The sequence below is a fragment of the Cyanistes caeruleus genome, chromosome 25 (genome assembly GCF_971803275.1).
Source record: "Cyanistes caeruleus chromosome 25, bCyaCae1.hap1.1, whole genome shotgun sequence".
NCBI lineage: Eukaryota > Metazoa > Chordata > Aves > Passeriformes > Paridae > Cyanistes > Cyanistes caeruleus.
The window spans coordinates 2,687,962-2,702,988 of NC_141725.1; the positions used below are offsets into that span (position 1 = coordinate 2,687,962).

Below are 15,027 nucleotides of genomic sequence, written 5' to 3' on the forward strand. Positions count from 1 at the left end.
CCCTGTCCCAGGGGCTGGTGGCCGTGCCTGGAGCAGCCCCTGTCCTCCTGGCCCCACTGACCAGTGGCTGTGTGACCACAGGACTGTCCCCCGGGCTCGCAGGATTTCCGAGAGCTGCAGTGCGCCGAGTTTGACAACGTGCCCTTCCGAGGGAAGTACTACACCTGGAAAACCTACCGGGGAGGTGAGTCTGGGGCAGGGGCTGCTGGGGGCTGCTGGCCCAAGGGCTCTGGGGACGTTTGGTCAGGATTTCTGCAGCTCTGGTGCTGCAGGTTGGCCTCTCTGAGCTCCTGATTTGTGCTGCCTCCCCTCTGGTGCCAGTGCACCCCTCCATGAAGCTGCTGTGCCCCCATCCCGGGTCACCTCCCCCTGTCCCAGCAGCTCTGGGGCAGTTCTTCCCTCCAGGCTGGATCCCGAGCTGCTGAGGGAGCAGAGGAAGGTGGAGAGGAGAAGGGAGAGTCTGGTGGGGAGGAGGCAGAGCAGGCAGGGAAAGCCTCCTGAGCAGGAGAAGGGATGGGATCCGGTGGATCCTTCAAAGAGCAGCACTTCCCCTTTCTGAGGTCAGCCCTGGCTCCTGCAGAGGGGCAGGAGGAGGAGGAGGTGGCAGAAATCTCCTCAAAGTGAGGAGGAACAGCTCGTCTCCTTGGTGGAGTTGATGAACTGGGCTGGGAAACCTTTTCCAGCTGTGTAAACAAGCCCAGCTCCCAGCAGGGCTCCTGCAGCTGGAGCAGCTGTGCTGAGGCTGCAGGGGATGCATCAATAAAAACATAATCAAATGGTGAGGCTGGAAAGTCACCCCAAGGCCCCTGTGGGTGCCAAGGTGGAAGACAACCCTGCAGGCTGGAGCTGGCCTGGCTCAGACCTCTCTCCTCCCCAGGCATGGCCCAGGGCTTGGCTGGCCAGCTCAACACCACCCTTGAGGTGTCACCTCACCCTGATATGGGTTTTTAGCTTTCATAAAGAGCCCCTTCCTCTCCCTGTGCCTCAGCTTCCTCTGCCATAAAACAAGTGATGAAAGCTCTCCCCTCAGGGCTGGCAGTGCTGACAGTGCCGTGTTGTGAAGGGATCTGGGAGCTTCATCTCCCCTTCCCACCTTGGCTGTGGGCAGTGGTCATGAGGAGCACTTTTATTTTGTTTATTCAGGGTCAGAGGGAGTCACTGCTGTCCCCTGGGGAGGGACCATGGAGCAGGGAAAGACAAGGGACTGCTTTGCACAAGTCTGGGCTCTCTGTCAGGACTGGGGAGACCTGCTTTGTGTGCAGCACCTAAAGGGGGCTGAAAAGAAAAACAGAGAATTTTAGCAAGGCCTGGAGGGACAGGACACAGGGAATGGCTCCCAGTGCCAGAGGGCAGGGCTGGATGGGATATTGGGAAGGAATTGTTGGCTGGGAGGGTGGGCAGGCCCTGGCACAGGGTGCCCAGAGCAGCTGGGGCTGCCCCTGGATCCCTGGCAGTGCCCAAGGCCAGGCTGGACAGGGTTTGGAGCAGCCTGGGATGGTGGGAGGTGTCCCTGCCATGGCAGGGGTGGCACTGAGGGGCTTTGAGGTCCCTCCCCACCCAACCCCCTCTGTGACTCCACGATTTCAGCAGCACAAGGACCTTCATCCTCACATGCCTGGAGGGGTTTGTGCTCCTCAGTGGCCTTTGGGTGTCAGAGGCACATCCTGGGGGAACTGGGGACATCCCTTGCACCTCCACCTTCCCCATGTCACAGATCCCACCCTAGGGAGTGACCCCTCCTGCCCTGCCCTGGGCACTGGGGTGGCACTGGGGGCTGCTCCTGTCCTCCTGAGCCCTTCCAGCAGTGCCAGAGCCCTGGGGCATGGGGGGTGTCAGTCCCTCCCTCCCCCTGGCACCAGCAGCCCCCAGGATCCCCCTTTGCTGGCAGCCTCTTCCCTGGGCATTCCTCCTCCAGCTGGCAGGGAATCTGCTCCTCGGCACTTTGGGAGCCCATCACCACCCTGGGCCCTCTCTGAGCCCCTTCCCCTGCCCAGCTCATCCCCAGCTTCCCAAAAACGTGGCTGGGCTCGGGGGAGCCTCTCCCCACCTTTCTTTGGGAAATCTCCTGGGCACGGAGCACCCCCACCCTGCAGACAAGGGGTCCCCACCAGTCCTGAGGGGACTGGGGAAGAGCTTGTCAGGAAAATGAACCCACAAACACCAGGAGTTTCTGTCCAAAAAGGAGACAGAGGAGTGCTTTTAGTTTATTCTAATAAAGGGAGAGGCCATGGGGCATTCCCCTGGGGTCTCTCGATTTTTGGAGGGCACAGCCTCCTTTTTATCCTGATTTCCCAACCACATTTCCCCTCTCTTTCCCCACTGGCTGAGGTATTTGAGAGGCACAGATTTCCTGGAATGCCTGACACCTGAGATCCCCCTCTAATGTATAACCCCAACTCTTAATTTTTAATTTTTATGGAATTTAAGGTGTTATGGTATATCCAATTTCATTTACCAACAAACCTGGGTTTTTTTGTTTGTTTGTAAAGGCAAACATCTTTTTCCATTCATCAATCCGTGGAATCCATCCCATTGTTTCTGTTATCTCTCAGTGCTGCTTTCATCTATCAGCAGCTCCTTTGGAAAGACAAATCCATCATTCCTCTGGAGCTGGACCCCGGTCCCTGGGCTGTGTGTGGGGCTGTTCTGGTGCTCATTCCCAGCGATCCCAGAGAGGGGCATTGAGCTCAGCAGCCTGCAGATACCTCACTGAACGTGGCTTTGTTTGTTTGTTTGCTTTGTTTTGCTCTCTGCGCTCTTCATTTCGCTCTTGGCCGATGAGGGAGCTCGGGGAGAGCGATGGGAGGAGCAGGAGCTTGTGGAAAACAGGAGATTGCTGGTCAGAAATTGTAAAAAGGCTTAATTCCTCCATGGGAGAGGGCAGGCGGGAGGAACAAAACATCCTGAGAGGCAGCAGCCAGCTGAAAATGTTCTGTTTTAACAGCTCTGCTAAACAGGCAAAGGAAAAACGAGGGCAGACCCCAAGTGAGGGGGTCAGAATCTGCAGGATGGTGCCTGGCTGGGGCTTTCACCCCTCTGGGACAGGGACAGGAGCCCAGGAAGGGCTGGAGCTGTGCCAGGGCTTGGGATGGGTCTCAGGGCAAGGTTCTTCCCCCCGAGGCTGCTGGCACTGCCCAGGCTCCCCAGGGAATGGGCCCGGCCCCAAGGCTGCCAGAGCTCCAGGAGCGTTTGGACAGCGCTCTCAGGGATGCTCAGGGTGGGCTTGTTGGGGGCTCTGGGCAGGGCCAGGGGCTGCACTGATCATCCCTGAGGGTCCCTCCCAGCTCAGGATATTCTGGGATTCCAAAACTGTACTTAGCAACATTCCCTGGGCCTGCTCAGATGTCCCACTCATTCTGTGGATGTTCCATGGGTTGCTCCCATCTCCAGGAATTCCAAGGCTCTTTGTGCTGTTCCAGAGGATCTTTCTGTGGTCCAGACTTGCTCTTGCTGTGCTCAGTGCTGCTGTCCTGGGGTCACAGCTGTCACTGGAGCCACCTGAACAAGGACAAGGTGATGCCCAGGGCACCCTTGGCCAGCCAAGGACTCCCCAGTTCCCAGCTGGGCAGCGACTGCAGCCTCCTTTCCTCTGGAAATGGTGACTTGGCTGCCAAGGGCAAATCCTGCCTGGAAATGGTGCCCAGGGAGGATGTGGGGACTGTTGCAGAGCTCAGGTGGCCCAGCCAGCTCGTGCAGCAGTGGCAGTCAGGACATGGGTACCAATGCAGGGTCACCCCTCTCTGCCTCCTCCACTCTTCCTCTCCCTGCTCCTCTTCCATGGGACTTTGAAGGGCAGGAGTCCCCATGGGAAGGCCTTTCCCAAGTGTCCAGTGGGGAGAGCCAGCAGGGATTCATCCCTGATGCCTTATCAGGCTACCCAAAAACAGAGGCCAGGCAAAGTGAAGAGAATAAAAAGCAATTCTATTTATTGAAGGGCCTTCAGGTGCATTTAGGGCAGAGGAAATCCCCCAGGGGCTGCACCCAAAAATGGATGTCAGGGGTTTTCACACTTTTTAAAGTTTGGGCCATTTGCATATTGGGGGTTCATCTTCCAATTCCAGCTTCAGGTAATGAAGTCATTTACCCCAGGTTTTCTCCCCCAGCTCATTTTTGTTTGCACTTGTGGAGCCTGAGGCAGTGAGGTGTCCCAGATTCCCAGGCCTGGAGAGGAATTGTGTCTGACCAAAATGGGAAGACAGTAGCTGACACTGTGTGGAGTTTAGAGCTATACACAGGATTACAAATGTGTGAAAAACATAAAAGCTAAAATCCAAAGGCATCATCCCCCATGGAGCAGTGTGACCATGGGACCCGAGTCCCAGCCCCCTGCCTGGACCCCAAGGGCAGCCTCTGCTCTCAGGGGTGGCTGCTGAGCCCCCCCTGCTCAGCAGCTGCTTCCCAGAGCTTCTCCAGGAGCTTGCCCAGGCATCCTGCTCCAGAAAATGCCTCCAAGCTGCTGAATTCCCCTCTCATGCCTCCTCCTGTTCCTCCCTCTCCCAGCTTTGCTCTCTCTTCCCCGCAGCTGCACTCGGGTGCTCCCAGGCACAGCTGGGCCCCCCTCCCCTCCCCTCCCTCTGCCCCTTTGATGTTCTGGATCGAGTTCAGGTTTTGCACATTCCCACTCCTCCCATCCAAGGTGCTTCCCAGCCCTGGCACAGGGATCAGGGCTGTGGGTGCTGCCTCCAGGAGGGAACTGCCACAGCTCAGGGTCTCCTGGGATGCTCAGTAAAGGCAGCAAACGCCACAGGCCAGACCAGGATTGGATAAAATCCAGTGGCAGGAGCCAGGGAATGCTCTGCTGGACCCCAGGCGCTTTATCCAGATATCCAGGTGCTATTCCTGCGGTGCTGCTTTGGCAAAGGCTGTTGGAGAATATAGGAAATACAGAAATTTAAATTTAAAGATCCTTCTCCTTCATCCTCGTGCTGCTGTCACTTTTGTTGGGAGGGGTTTGGTACCCCCAGCCTCGGACAGAAAGGAGAGATTTCTCTGGCCCAAACTTGGTTGTTCTGCTCTGGCAGCTGGAAAAACCTTGGGAAGGTAACTCAGGAGCTGCTGCCTCAGTTTCCCTGCTGGTATAGTGGGCAGAAGGGTTTTACAACTCATGAAGTGCCAGGAGTTGTAAATATTCCTTCCCAGATAAGAGGAAATCGCTTTGTTTGTCACATCCAGCCCACGTCCCCAGGCTGGCAGTGTCCCCCCAGGGGTCCCTCCTCCAGGGACATCCTCCTGGTTTTCCACATCTTTTCCCTGCTTGGTGGCCCCGTTTGAAGCTGTGCTCCTTCCCCAGGGGGTGTCAAGGCCTGTTCCCTCAACTGCCTGGCCGAGGGCTTCAACTTCTACACGGAGCGGGCGGCGGCCGTGGTGGACGGGACCCCGTGCAGGCAGGACTCGAACGACATCTGTGTCAACGGGGAGTGCAAGGTGGGACAGGGACAGGGGGGACAGGGACAGACCCTGGGCAGGGGAGTGAGGCACTCAAACTCCTCACACAGATGTGGGAGGGGTGGAGGGTTAAGAGAGTTGGGGGATGCTCACCTGGAGAAGAGAAGGCTCCAGGGAGAGCTCAGAGCCCCTTGCAGGGCCTAAAGGGGCTCCAGGAGAGCTGGAGAGGGACTGGGGACAAGGCCTGCAGGGACAGGACACAGGGAATGGCTCCCAGTGCCAGAGGGCAGGGCTGGATGGGATATTGGGAAGGAATTGTTGGCTGGGAGGGTGGGCAGGCCCTGGCACAGGGTGCCCAGAGCAGCTGGGGCTGCCCCTGGATCCCTGAGAGTACCCAAGGCCAGGCTGGATGGGGCTTGGAGCAGCCTGGGATGGTGGAAGGTGTCCCTGCCATGGCAGGGGTAGGAATGGGATGGGCTTTGAGGTCCCTTCCAAGCCAGACCATGCTGTGATTCCATGATTTCTCTTCCTGGACACCCACTGGGAGCAGGAACATTCCCACCCGGGGCTTGTGCCCATCCTCTCTGCAGGCATTCCCTGTCTCATGGATGGATCTCTGCCCTCCCAGCCTGTGCAGCTCCAGGCCCTTTGATGCTTCCCTTGGGATCTCGGGGGAGCTGGCAAAGTTAATTATAAGAAAGCGCTGTGGGAGTGACCAACATCCCCCAGCAGACAGACAGACAGACAGACAGGCCGTGTGTCTGTCTCCCTTCCTGTATCTCCGGGATCTGTGTCCCCACGGGGCTGAACACGCTGTGGAACAGAGGGGGATTATCCCCGAGGGAGCCACAGCTGCCAGTGGCCCTTGTGCCACCCCACGGGCAGAGGGACAGAGGCCACAAGGACACGGGGACAGCAGGGACAGGGTTTGTGCTCCACAGGCATCCCAAGCTCTGCCTATCCCCGGATTGCCAGGAGAGGGGCGGCAGGGGCGGCACTGCTGGGGTGCCCAGGGCAGCGAGGGGACCCCGGGGTGCTGCAGGCCAGGGAAGGGCCCCTCCAGGCTCATTCCTGCTACTCCTCCCCGCAGCATGTGGGCTGTGACCGGGTGCTGGGCTCCGACTCCAAGGAGGACAAGTGCCGGGTGTGTGGGGGAGACGGCAGCTCCTGCGAGACCATCGAGGGCATCTTCAACCACTCCCTGCCCGAGGGAGGTAGGGAACAACCGGCCTGGTCACCCTCAAATCCCTCCTCCACCTCACCCGGCCCTGGGGACAGGCAGGGACAAATCCCAGAGCGACATCCCAAGAGGCAGGAGCAGGCTAGAGGGGAACAAATCCCTCCTGTCCACCAGCCCAGCCATGCCCCAGCCCCAAATCTCTGACACAGAGCTCCAGGCTCCTTCCCTGCTCCCCAGCCCATGCTGCCCCTGAGCCAGGGCTGATCCCAGCCAGTCCCACAGTGCAAAGCCACTCCACTCTGGTGCCCAAAATGCTTTTTCCATCATTTCCCATGCACAAGGGGTTGGCTCACACTCCCAGCCCAGGGCAGGGCTGGCTCTGGGACTGGAGGATGAAAGTCCCACTCACCTGGCTGTCCCACAGGGTACGAGGAGGTGATCCAGATCCCCAAGGGTTCCGTCCACATCGACATCCGGGAGCTGAACCTCTCCATCAACTACCTGGGTGAGACAGGGATGCTGAAATCCCGGCCAGGCCCTGCTTCTCCCTGGGATTACCGGGCTCTGGGAAAGGCCTGGCAAGGAGAACTTCCCACTGCAGCTGGGAACGGGCTGGGGGGTCCCAGGCTGGGATTTGTGGGCAGCGTGGGCCGTGTCCCCGTGTCCCCACTGTTGCTGTGTGCCTCTGCCCTGTGCTGGCATCACAACCCTGCATAAACCCCACATCCCACAGTTCCTGGCACTGCCTGTGGCTCCCTGCCATTCCCCTCTGCCACCCTGGGGATTAAAAACGCTCACATTTTCCTCAGGCTTGGTTTTCCATCCTCAGTCCCGCTTTCACAGCAGGGATTTTCTTTCCCCTTTCTCCTCCCTGTCCTCCGAGCAATGCAGGGCAGGGTGCAGGAGCCAGCAGGACTCTCCTGGCAGCATCCCTCCGGTCCAGCTCCCATTGCTGGGATCCGGGGTGCTGCCATCCCTCCCTGCCCGCTGCGTGGGGGCTCCTCGAGTCTGAGGATCCCGCTCTGCCCCTTTGGGATCTCCCCTGGCATCCCAGATGGAGGGAGCATCCTCCAGCCTGTCCCGGTGCCGAGCTGGGGCCAGCGAGGGAACGCGGCAGGGAAGGAGCGAGCGGCCCGATCCCCCTCTAGCGACTCTGCCGGGCAACCACAGCCCGGCTCCGGGCCCAGCAGCTCCGGCAGCCCCGGGCCAGCCCGCACAGCCGGCTGTGAGCCCCGGGCCAGCCCGGCTTTGAGCCCGGCCCCCGCCCAGCTCAGCTCCCCGCAGCCCCAGGGAGGTGCTGGGCAGGCTGAGAGCACCGTGGGCACCCTGGTCCCACCCTGCTGGTGGCTCCGTGTGACCCTGAGCCCTCCTGTGGGACAGGGACATTTACCCTGTCCTGGCCGTGCTCTGAGCCCGGCAGGTGAGGAGAACCTGGCTGAAGTGGGCCCAGGTGCTCGAGGCTTTGTGCTGAGCCCCCTCCCCTGTCCTGGCAGCACTGCGAGGGGAGAGTGGTGAATATTTCATCAACGGGAAGCTCTCCATCGATCCCCCCCGGCGCTTCGACATCGCCGGCACCACCTTCCACTACAGGAGGTCCCCTGAGGAGCCCGAGTCCCTGGAGGCTTTGGGACCCACCAACATCACCCTCTTTGTCATGGTTGGTAACTTCATCCTGGTGTGGTCCTTGCCGTGCCTAGGTGGGGACTGGAGCTGATCAGCCCCTGGTGTGGCTGGCAGGAGTAAAGGGACACAGAGGCCACAGGTAAATTGGGCTAAATTCACACAATCAAGCACAGAATTAATTAGGTTGAAAAAGCCCTTAGAGACCATCGAGTCCAGCCTGTGAGCTGACACCGCCTTGTCAGCCAGACCATGGCACCAAGGGCTCCAGCTCTTGAAAGAGTCACCCTAGAGGGGACAGGAGCCCACAGCCAGGCCTTAGGAGGCCAGTGCTTCATCCACTGGGCACTCTCAGATCCCCCTCCCTAATTCCCAGGTCTCCCACACTAACCTGTCACATTTTGGGATGATTCCACCCTTAAGTGCTTGGGAGCTCCATCTCTGATCGAGCACCGCTGTCACCACACGTGGCTGCCCTGGGAGGGGCTGGGAAGGGGGCAGGGGAAGGTTCCAGCTGCCCTGGCTGTTGGAGAGGCTGTGGGATGCCAGCCAGGTGGGCACTGATGTCCCAGGGGTGCCTTTCCCGCAGGTGCTGGTGCGGACGGAGCTGCAGGGGATCCGCTACAAGTTCAACGCTCCCGTGGGCAGGGATGGCTCCAGCCTGTTCTCCTGGCACTACACCCCATGGACCAAGTGCTCCGTGCTGTGTGCAGGGGGTGAGCTCCGCTGCTGGGCTGGTTTGGGGGGACACGTGGGTGTCTCTGTTGGGAACGGCGAGAAGAACGACACAGACTCTCTTGTGAGTTGAACAGGAGAGTGTAAGGTTTGTTACCTCAGATCTTTTATAGACCGATACACGAAAGCACAGAAAGGTAAAACTCTTCTTGGTCAGTGAACAAACACATCACCATTGCTGGTCAGTGGGGTACACCACCCCCCGACCTTCTCTTGCAAGAAAACAAGAATCTGACAAACAGCACCTGCAAGGCTGTCTTCTTCTATCTCTGAGGATTGTTTTAATTCCTCCTTATGATTTCCCAGGCCCCTTTCTCAGAGACTGAGAAGTTACGTGGCCTGCTTTTCCACAGACACTGTGCTTCATAGTTAGCATCCATAGATGGGACCCCCCTGTGCTGTGTCCAGGGCTCTGGTTGGCTCTGAGGGGCTCTGGGGTCTCTACACGGCCCCACCCCATGCTCAGCCATGTGAGAGTTGTGTCAGGCAGTGCCACAGCAAAGAACCTGGGTGCCAACTTCAGCTGGGCCACAGGAATGGGTGGAAGGGCCTTAAAGATCAAAATTTTTTACCCCTGCCATGGCAGGGACACCTTCCACTGTCCCAGGGTGCTCCAAGTCCTGTCCAGCCTGGCCTCGGACACTGCCAGGGATGGAGCAAGGACAGTCACATCAGTCTGTGAACTGAAACACACCTGGAGCTGCCCTCAGTCCTTGGGCTGGTTCCCCTGGGGTGGCACACAGGTTTGGGCTGTCTCAGGACTTTGGAGAGCCTGGCTGGGCGGGGCTGAGCTGGTATTCAGAGGAGAATTCCCAGTAATGTTCCTTGTTTAAAGCTCAGGGCCCTGCCCTGGTCTGGTGTGCCAGACATTGATTAAGTGTTGTCCTTCCTTGTTCCTGTTATTCCCCAAGTGCTGCCCGGAAAGGCCAGGGTTAGAACAGGTTCACTTGAGCATGAGATCCCTGGAATGCTGTGATCCTCCTTCCTCCGGCGTGTCCTGCCCTGGCTAGTGAGCTCTAGAATCCCAGAATCATCGAGGCTGGAAAACCCTGCAGGGCCACTGAGTCCAACCTGTGCCCAATCCTCACCTTGTCACCCAGAGTGCCACATCCAGACATTGACACCATCATTCCACACCATCCACGTTCTCTGGAGATGTCAGAGAAGCCCTTGGTTCCCAATGGAGGAATGGGCTCAGGTTCCATGTGCAGGGACAAGTGGCCGCTGTGTCACATCACCCTGTGGGAGCAGAGCTGTGGGGATGGCACCCCCAGCCTGGCTCTGCTCCAGCCTCAGCCTCCTCCTCCATTTTCCCCTTCCCTCTTTTCCCTGGGCAGGCAGCCAGATCCAGTCTGTGGTGTGCAGGAAACTCTCCGATGGCTCAACCGTCCCCAACCACTTCTGCAGCGCTGACACCAAAGTGCCCGAGCGGCAGAGGAGCTGCAACACCGAGCCCTGTCCCCCGGCGTGAGTACCTGGAGCACGGCCCTGGAGCCAGGGGGGAACCAGGCTGGAAAAGAGTGAAATTCCCCCTGGCTGCCATTGCTGAGTCACAGCCCCCACTGGTGACACTGCCCGGCTGGAGCAGCTCTGCTGGGGAATGGGGCAGGGGTTTCTCCTCTGTGTCCCAGATATCCAGTGAGTCCCTCGGGAATTGCCCAGCCCTGGCTCCTCTCCTGGAGGGGAAGGGCGGATGGGCAGGAGCTCTGTGATTCAGCCAGGGCTGCCTGGGAGGCTGTGGCTGGAGGGTTGTGTGCAGGAGCGTGGGGACAGGCCCAGCCCAGCGTGCCCCTCCAAGCTCTGCTGTTGACCCATCTCCAGCTGGGCCATTGGGAACTGGTCCGAGTGCAGCCGGAGCTGCAACGAGGGCGTCCGGACCCGCAGCGTCTTCTGCAAGAGGAAGATCTCTGCCAGCGAGGAGAAAACCCTGGATGATGCCTCCTGCACCCAGCCACGGCCAAAGATGCTGGAGCCCTGCAACAACCAAACGTGTCCTCCAGAGTGGGTGGCCCTGGACTGGTCAGAGGTGAGTGCCAGAGGAGGGACACGGAGCTGGGGAAGGCTCTGAGGAGCAGCTGAGGGCACTTGGCTCGTTCAGCTGGAGCAGAGGAGACTGAGGGGAGGCTCCTTGGGGGCTGCAGCTCCTCCCGAGGGGAGGCGGAGGGGCAGGGGCTGAGCTCTGCTCTGGGACAGGGACAGGAGCCCAGGAAGGGCTGGAGCTGTGCCAGGGCTTGGGATGGATCTCAGGGCAAGGTTCTTCCCCCCGAGGCTGCTGGCACTGCCCAGGCTCCCCAGGGAATGGGCCCGGCCCCAAGGCTGCCAGAGCTCCAGGAGCGTTTGGACAGCGCTCTCAGGGATGCTCAGGGTGGGCTTGTTGGGGGGTCTGGGCAGGGCCAGGGGCTGCACTGATCATCCCTGAGGGATCCAGCTCTGGATATTCCAGGATTCTGTGATTGACATCGTCTCTCACCTCTCCAGAGGTGCCAATCACCGCGATGGCCATGGTGAGCCGTGTGGGAATGTTGTAGCTCAGGAACCAGGAAGGGAGGGAGGGGGAGCCAGAGCTGTCCCTGTCCCCTCCTTGCCTCACTGACCGTGTCCCCTGTCCCTGCAGTGCACCCCGAGCTGCGGGCCCGGCTTCCGCCACCGCATCGTCCTGTGCAAGAGCGGCGACCACAGCGTGACCCTGCCCACCTCCCAGTGCCACGAGGCCGCCAAGCCCCCCACCAGCATGAGGTGCAACCTGCGGCGCTGCCCCCCGCCCCGCTGGGTCACCGGCGAGTGGGGAGAGGTAGGGACAGCCCTCCCCACGGGGGTCTTGCAGAAGCCCCCCCAGCCCTTCAAACCCAGGGGGAGGATCTTACCGGCCAGCAGAGCCCTGGGTGGCCACCACGACTATCCAGGGGACAGCAGGATGCCGTGGGGGTGTCCTGTGCCCCTTTCTTGGCTCGTTTGTGATGGTGACCCAAGGGCAGGGGTGATCCTGGGGGTGTCCCAGGCCTAGCAGGACCCCACAGATGGCACTGAAGGGTCCCCATGGGGTCAGCAGGCTGCAGGGGTGGGCTGGCCCCGTGCCAAGCGGGGCCACTGCTGATCCCCCCAGAGCCCGGTGGGGTGACCCTGCCAGTCCCCCCTGCCTTCCAACAGCCCTGGAGCTGCAGGGTGCCATCGGGTGCAGGAGGCCTGGCACAGGCCGGTGATTTAGGGCTGGATGAGGGATCCTCCCTGAACCCTGGAGAATCAAACCAAGCTTTTTTGGGATGCGGGGCCGCAGCACTCGGTCATTCCAGGGAGTCTCAGCTGGGGAGGGAAGGGACAACCCCCTCCAGCACCCTTTACAGCCCCTATCCCCCATCTGTGCCCACTCCTGTCACGTTCCTGAAGCCGTGCTGGCCACTGCAGCTCTCTCTGTGCTGTCCCCACAGTGCTCTGCCCAGTGTGGCCTTGGCCAGCAGAGAAGATCCGTCCAGTGCCTGGCTCACACCGGGCAGCCGTCCATGGAGTGTGTGGAGGCCCTGCAGCCCCCCGGGATGCAGCAGTGCGAGACCAAGTGCGAGTCGGGGCCCACGGACAACCCTGAAGGTGAGGGGGTCTCTGGGGAGGGGACACGTGTCCCCCTGGGGACACTACAGCCACCACAGCACCAGATGGGTGGGGAGAGCCCATCCCAGGCCAGGTTGGACACTGGGGCTGGGAGCAGACTGGGACAGTGGGAGGTGTCCCTGCCCATGGCAGGGGTGGCACTGGATGGGCTTTAAGGTTCTTCCAACCCAAATCACTCCGTTGAAAATGTGGCCATTCCATGGCTCTGGTCCCAGACCCACCTGGTGCACCCTGACCCCAAGAAACGAAGGAACCACACCTTGAGAAATGCAGGAACTGCACTTTGGCAAAGAGAGGTTTTCATTAGTGAGGTCCTCAGCAGCTTCTTCACCACAGCTGCATCTTTCAGCTTCCTGGCAAAACCCCCCAGGATCTCCTCAGCCTGACCCCGCTCCCCCCTGTGTCCCCTGCAGAGTGCAAGGATGTGAACAAGGTGGCCTACTGCCCGCTCGTCCTCAAGTTCAAGTTCTGCAGCCGGACCTACTTCCGACAGATGTGCTGTAAAACCTGCCAGGGGCACTAGGACACAGCGGGACACAGCGGGACCCCCGTGGCAAAACTGGAAGGCCAAAGCTACGCCCGAGGGCTGCCGAGCCGTGCCCTCCCTGCCCGCCCCGGGAATCTCCCCTGGCTCCCACACAGACTCTGGCCACGCTTCCAGCGGGAGCCAACGTCACCCAAAGCCGTCCCCCACAGACCCCCTTGGCCCCCGAGCTTCACAATGGCAGGTTCCCAGTTAAACCACTGCAGCCCTGGTCGGATGAGCGCTGGGAGAGGGGGGAGCTGGGCAGAGCAGGGACTTTACTTGAAATTCTGATGTTGTTATTTATTAGTAGCGGAGCCAGGTCCCGGGCGCTACTGAGGGAAGCGGCACCGCTCGCCCCGCTCCTGCCTCATCCTGCTCCGTGTCCCTGGGGCATCATCACGGGGCTTCAGCACTCCTGGGGCTGCTGCCCTTCCCTCGGGATCCCAGGGGAGACAGGGAGGAGGGTGCAGGTGCCTCCAGCATGGCTCGTGGGCGATGGATGAAGAGGAGCCGCTGTGGGGAGTGGGGCTGGAGCAGGGATTTTGCCTCCTTGGTCACCTCGGCACTGGCAGCTGGGCACGGGGAACAGGACACCCTGTGAGCAGAGGGTGACACCAGCTTAACTGGGAGGGGGGTTCTTCAAACCTACTTGGATTAGGGCATTCCCCTATTTGTCCTCACCGCCCTTGTCACTTCTAGGAGCAGTTTTTAGCTGAGGTGGGGGCAGAGGCGTGCTGGGGGTTGCAGTCCCTCCATGGGCATCGGGGCTGTGCCAGGCTCAGGGAGCAAAGCAGAGGAGGATTCAGGACACGAAGGGTCCTGTCACAGCGTCCCCAGGGCCTGGCACGGCCCAGAGATCACCTCAGCCTCAGCAGCAGCCTCGCTTCCAAAGGTGCTTGATTTCCAAAGGTGCTTTGCCCCCTAAAGGTGCTTTTGCCTCCAAAGGCAGCCTGGCCACGTGGGGCTGTGGCCTCGAGGTGCCAGTCCCAGTGCCACCCACGGGAGGCCTCCAGTGATGGGAAAAGAGCAGGCTTGAAATTCCTCCAGGTCACCTCGTGGCCAAACCTGTGCCAGTTTCTCCACGGGCAGCCTGTGGAGGAGACCTGACTTCAACTCTCCAAAGCATGTGCTTTTTGTTAGCATTGTAATTCTTATTATGATTATTTTCAGGCCTTCCCACATCACAGCGATGGGAAACCTTTGTCCAAAGCTGTGTTTTGTTCCCTTGGGGCCATCCCTAGGGTGCAGGGAGGGGACAGCCCCTTCCCCCGTCTGTTCCTCTCCCGTTTTTGTGTCCACCTGCTCCTCAGCCGATCGCAGCTTCTCTGGTGCTCAGCAAATCTCGTTTCTCTTCCTTCCTGGTGCCACGCTCCGTTCTGACGTTTTTGGGTGAGGGGAGGGGGTGTTTTCACCATTTTTATATCGATATATATCTACTGACCAATGTTTAACATACTAACTCTGAGGAGGAGCGACGTAACGGCATGAATTATAATAAAGGAGTAGCTACGATCCCGGGCACAGCTTCTGCTCCCACTTGTGTTCTTCAAGCCCGGGGCTGGGTTTGGGCACCCACAGCACCAAAATCCACCGTGGAAGCAGGGGAGGGTTTTCTGTGGGGACAAGAGTGGGTTGAACAGGTGGGGATTCACCCAGAGCTGCTTTAGGACGCGGAGGAACAATTTCCCTGCACGGCAAAGAGAATCCCCCGTGTTGGTGATGCTGGGCTGGGCCAGCAGGGGAGGGGGGGATTCTGCCCCGCTCAGGTGAGACCCAACCTGCAGAGCTGCCCCAGCCCTGGGGAACAACATCAGGAGGACGTGGAGCTGCTGGAGCCAGTCCAGAGGAGGCCACGGAGCTGCTCCAAGGGCTGGAGCCCCTCTGCTCTGGAGCCAGGCTGGGAGAGCTGGAGGTGCTCACCTGGAGAAGAGAAGGCTCCAGGGAGAGCTCAGAGCCCCTTGCAGGGCCTAAAGGGGCT

The 15,027-nt window shown here is 60.0% G+C and overlaps 1 protein-coding gene and 1 long non-coding RNA gene across 3 annotated transcripts in view; one reads left to right on the forward strand and one right to left on the reverse strand.

Annotated features, from left to right (window-relative positions):
* Nucleotides 1–14,572, forward strand: part of ADAMTS10 (ADAM metallopeptidase with thrombospondin type 1 motif 10) — a 64,803-nt gene extending 50,231 nt beyond the window's left edge. For both annotated transcript variants that reach the window (XM_086862355.1, XM_086862356.1), the window contains exons 15-25: nt 82–184; nt 5,291–5,424; nt 6,476–6,599; nt 6,990–7,070; nt 8,059–8,222; nt 8,775–8,901; nt 10,258–10,387; nt 10,742–10,946; nt 11,535–11,711; nt 12,346–12,502; nt 12,937–14,572. In XM_086862355.1, the coding sequence (XP_086718481.1) occupies nt 82–184; nt 5,291–5,424; nt 6,476–6,599; nt 6,990–7,070; nt 8,059–8,222; nt 8,775–8,901; nt 10,258–10,387; nt 10,742–10,946; nt 11,535–11,711; nt 12,346–12,502; nt 12,937–13,046 (1,512 nt within the window). In that variant the 3' untranslated portion in view covers nt 13,047–14,572. The remainder of the gene's footprint in view (nt 1–81; nt 185–5,290; nt 5,425–6,475; nt 6,600–6,989; nt 7,071–8,058; nt 8,223–8,774; nt 8,902–10,257; nt 10,388–10,741; nt 10,947–11,534; nt 11,712–12,345; nt 12,503–12,936) is intronic.
* LOC147649330 (uncharacterized) lies at nt 3,901–7,066 on the reverse strand. Its single transcript, XR_015279109.1, has 2 exons — nt 6,975–7,066; nt 3,901–4,862 (listed from the first exon to the last, which is right to left on the reverse strand). It is a non-coding gene; the product is annotated as an uncharacterized LOC147649330 (long non-coding RNA).
* Nucleotides 14,573–15,027: the final 455 nt, after the last annotated feature.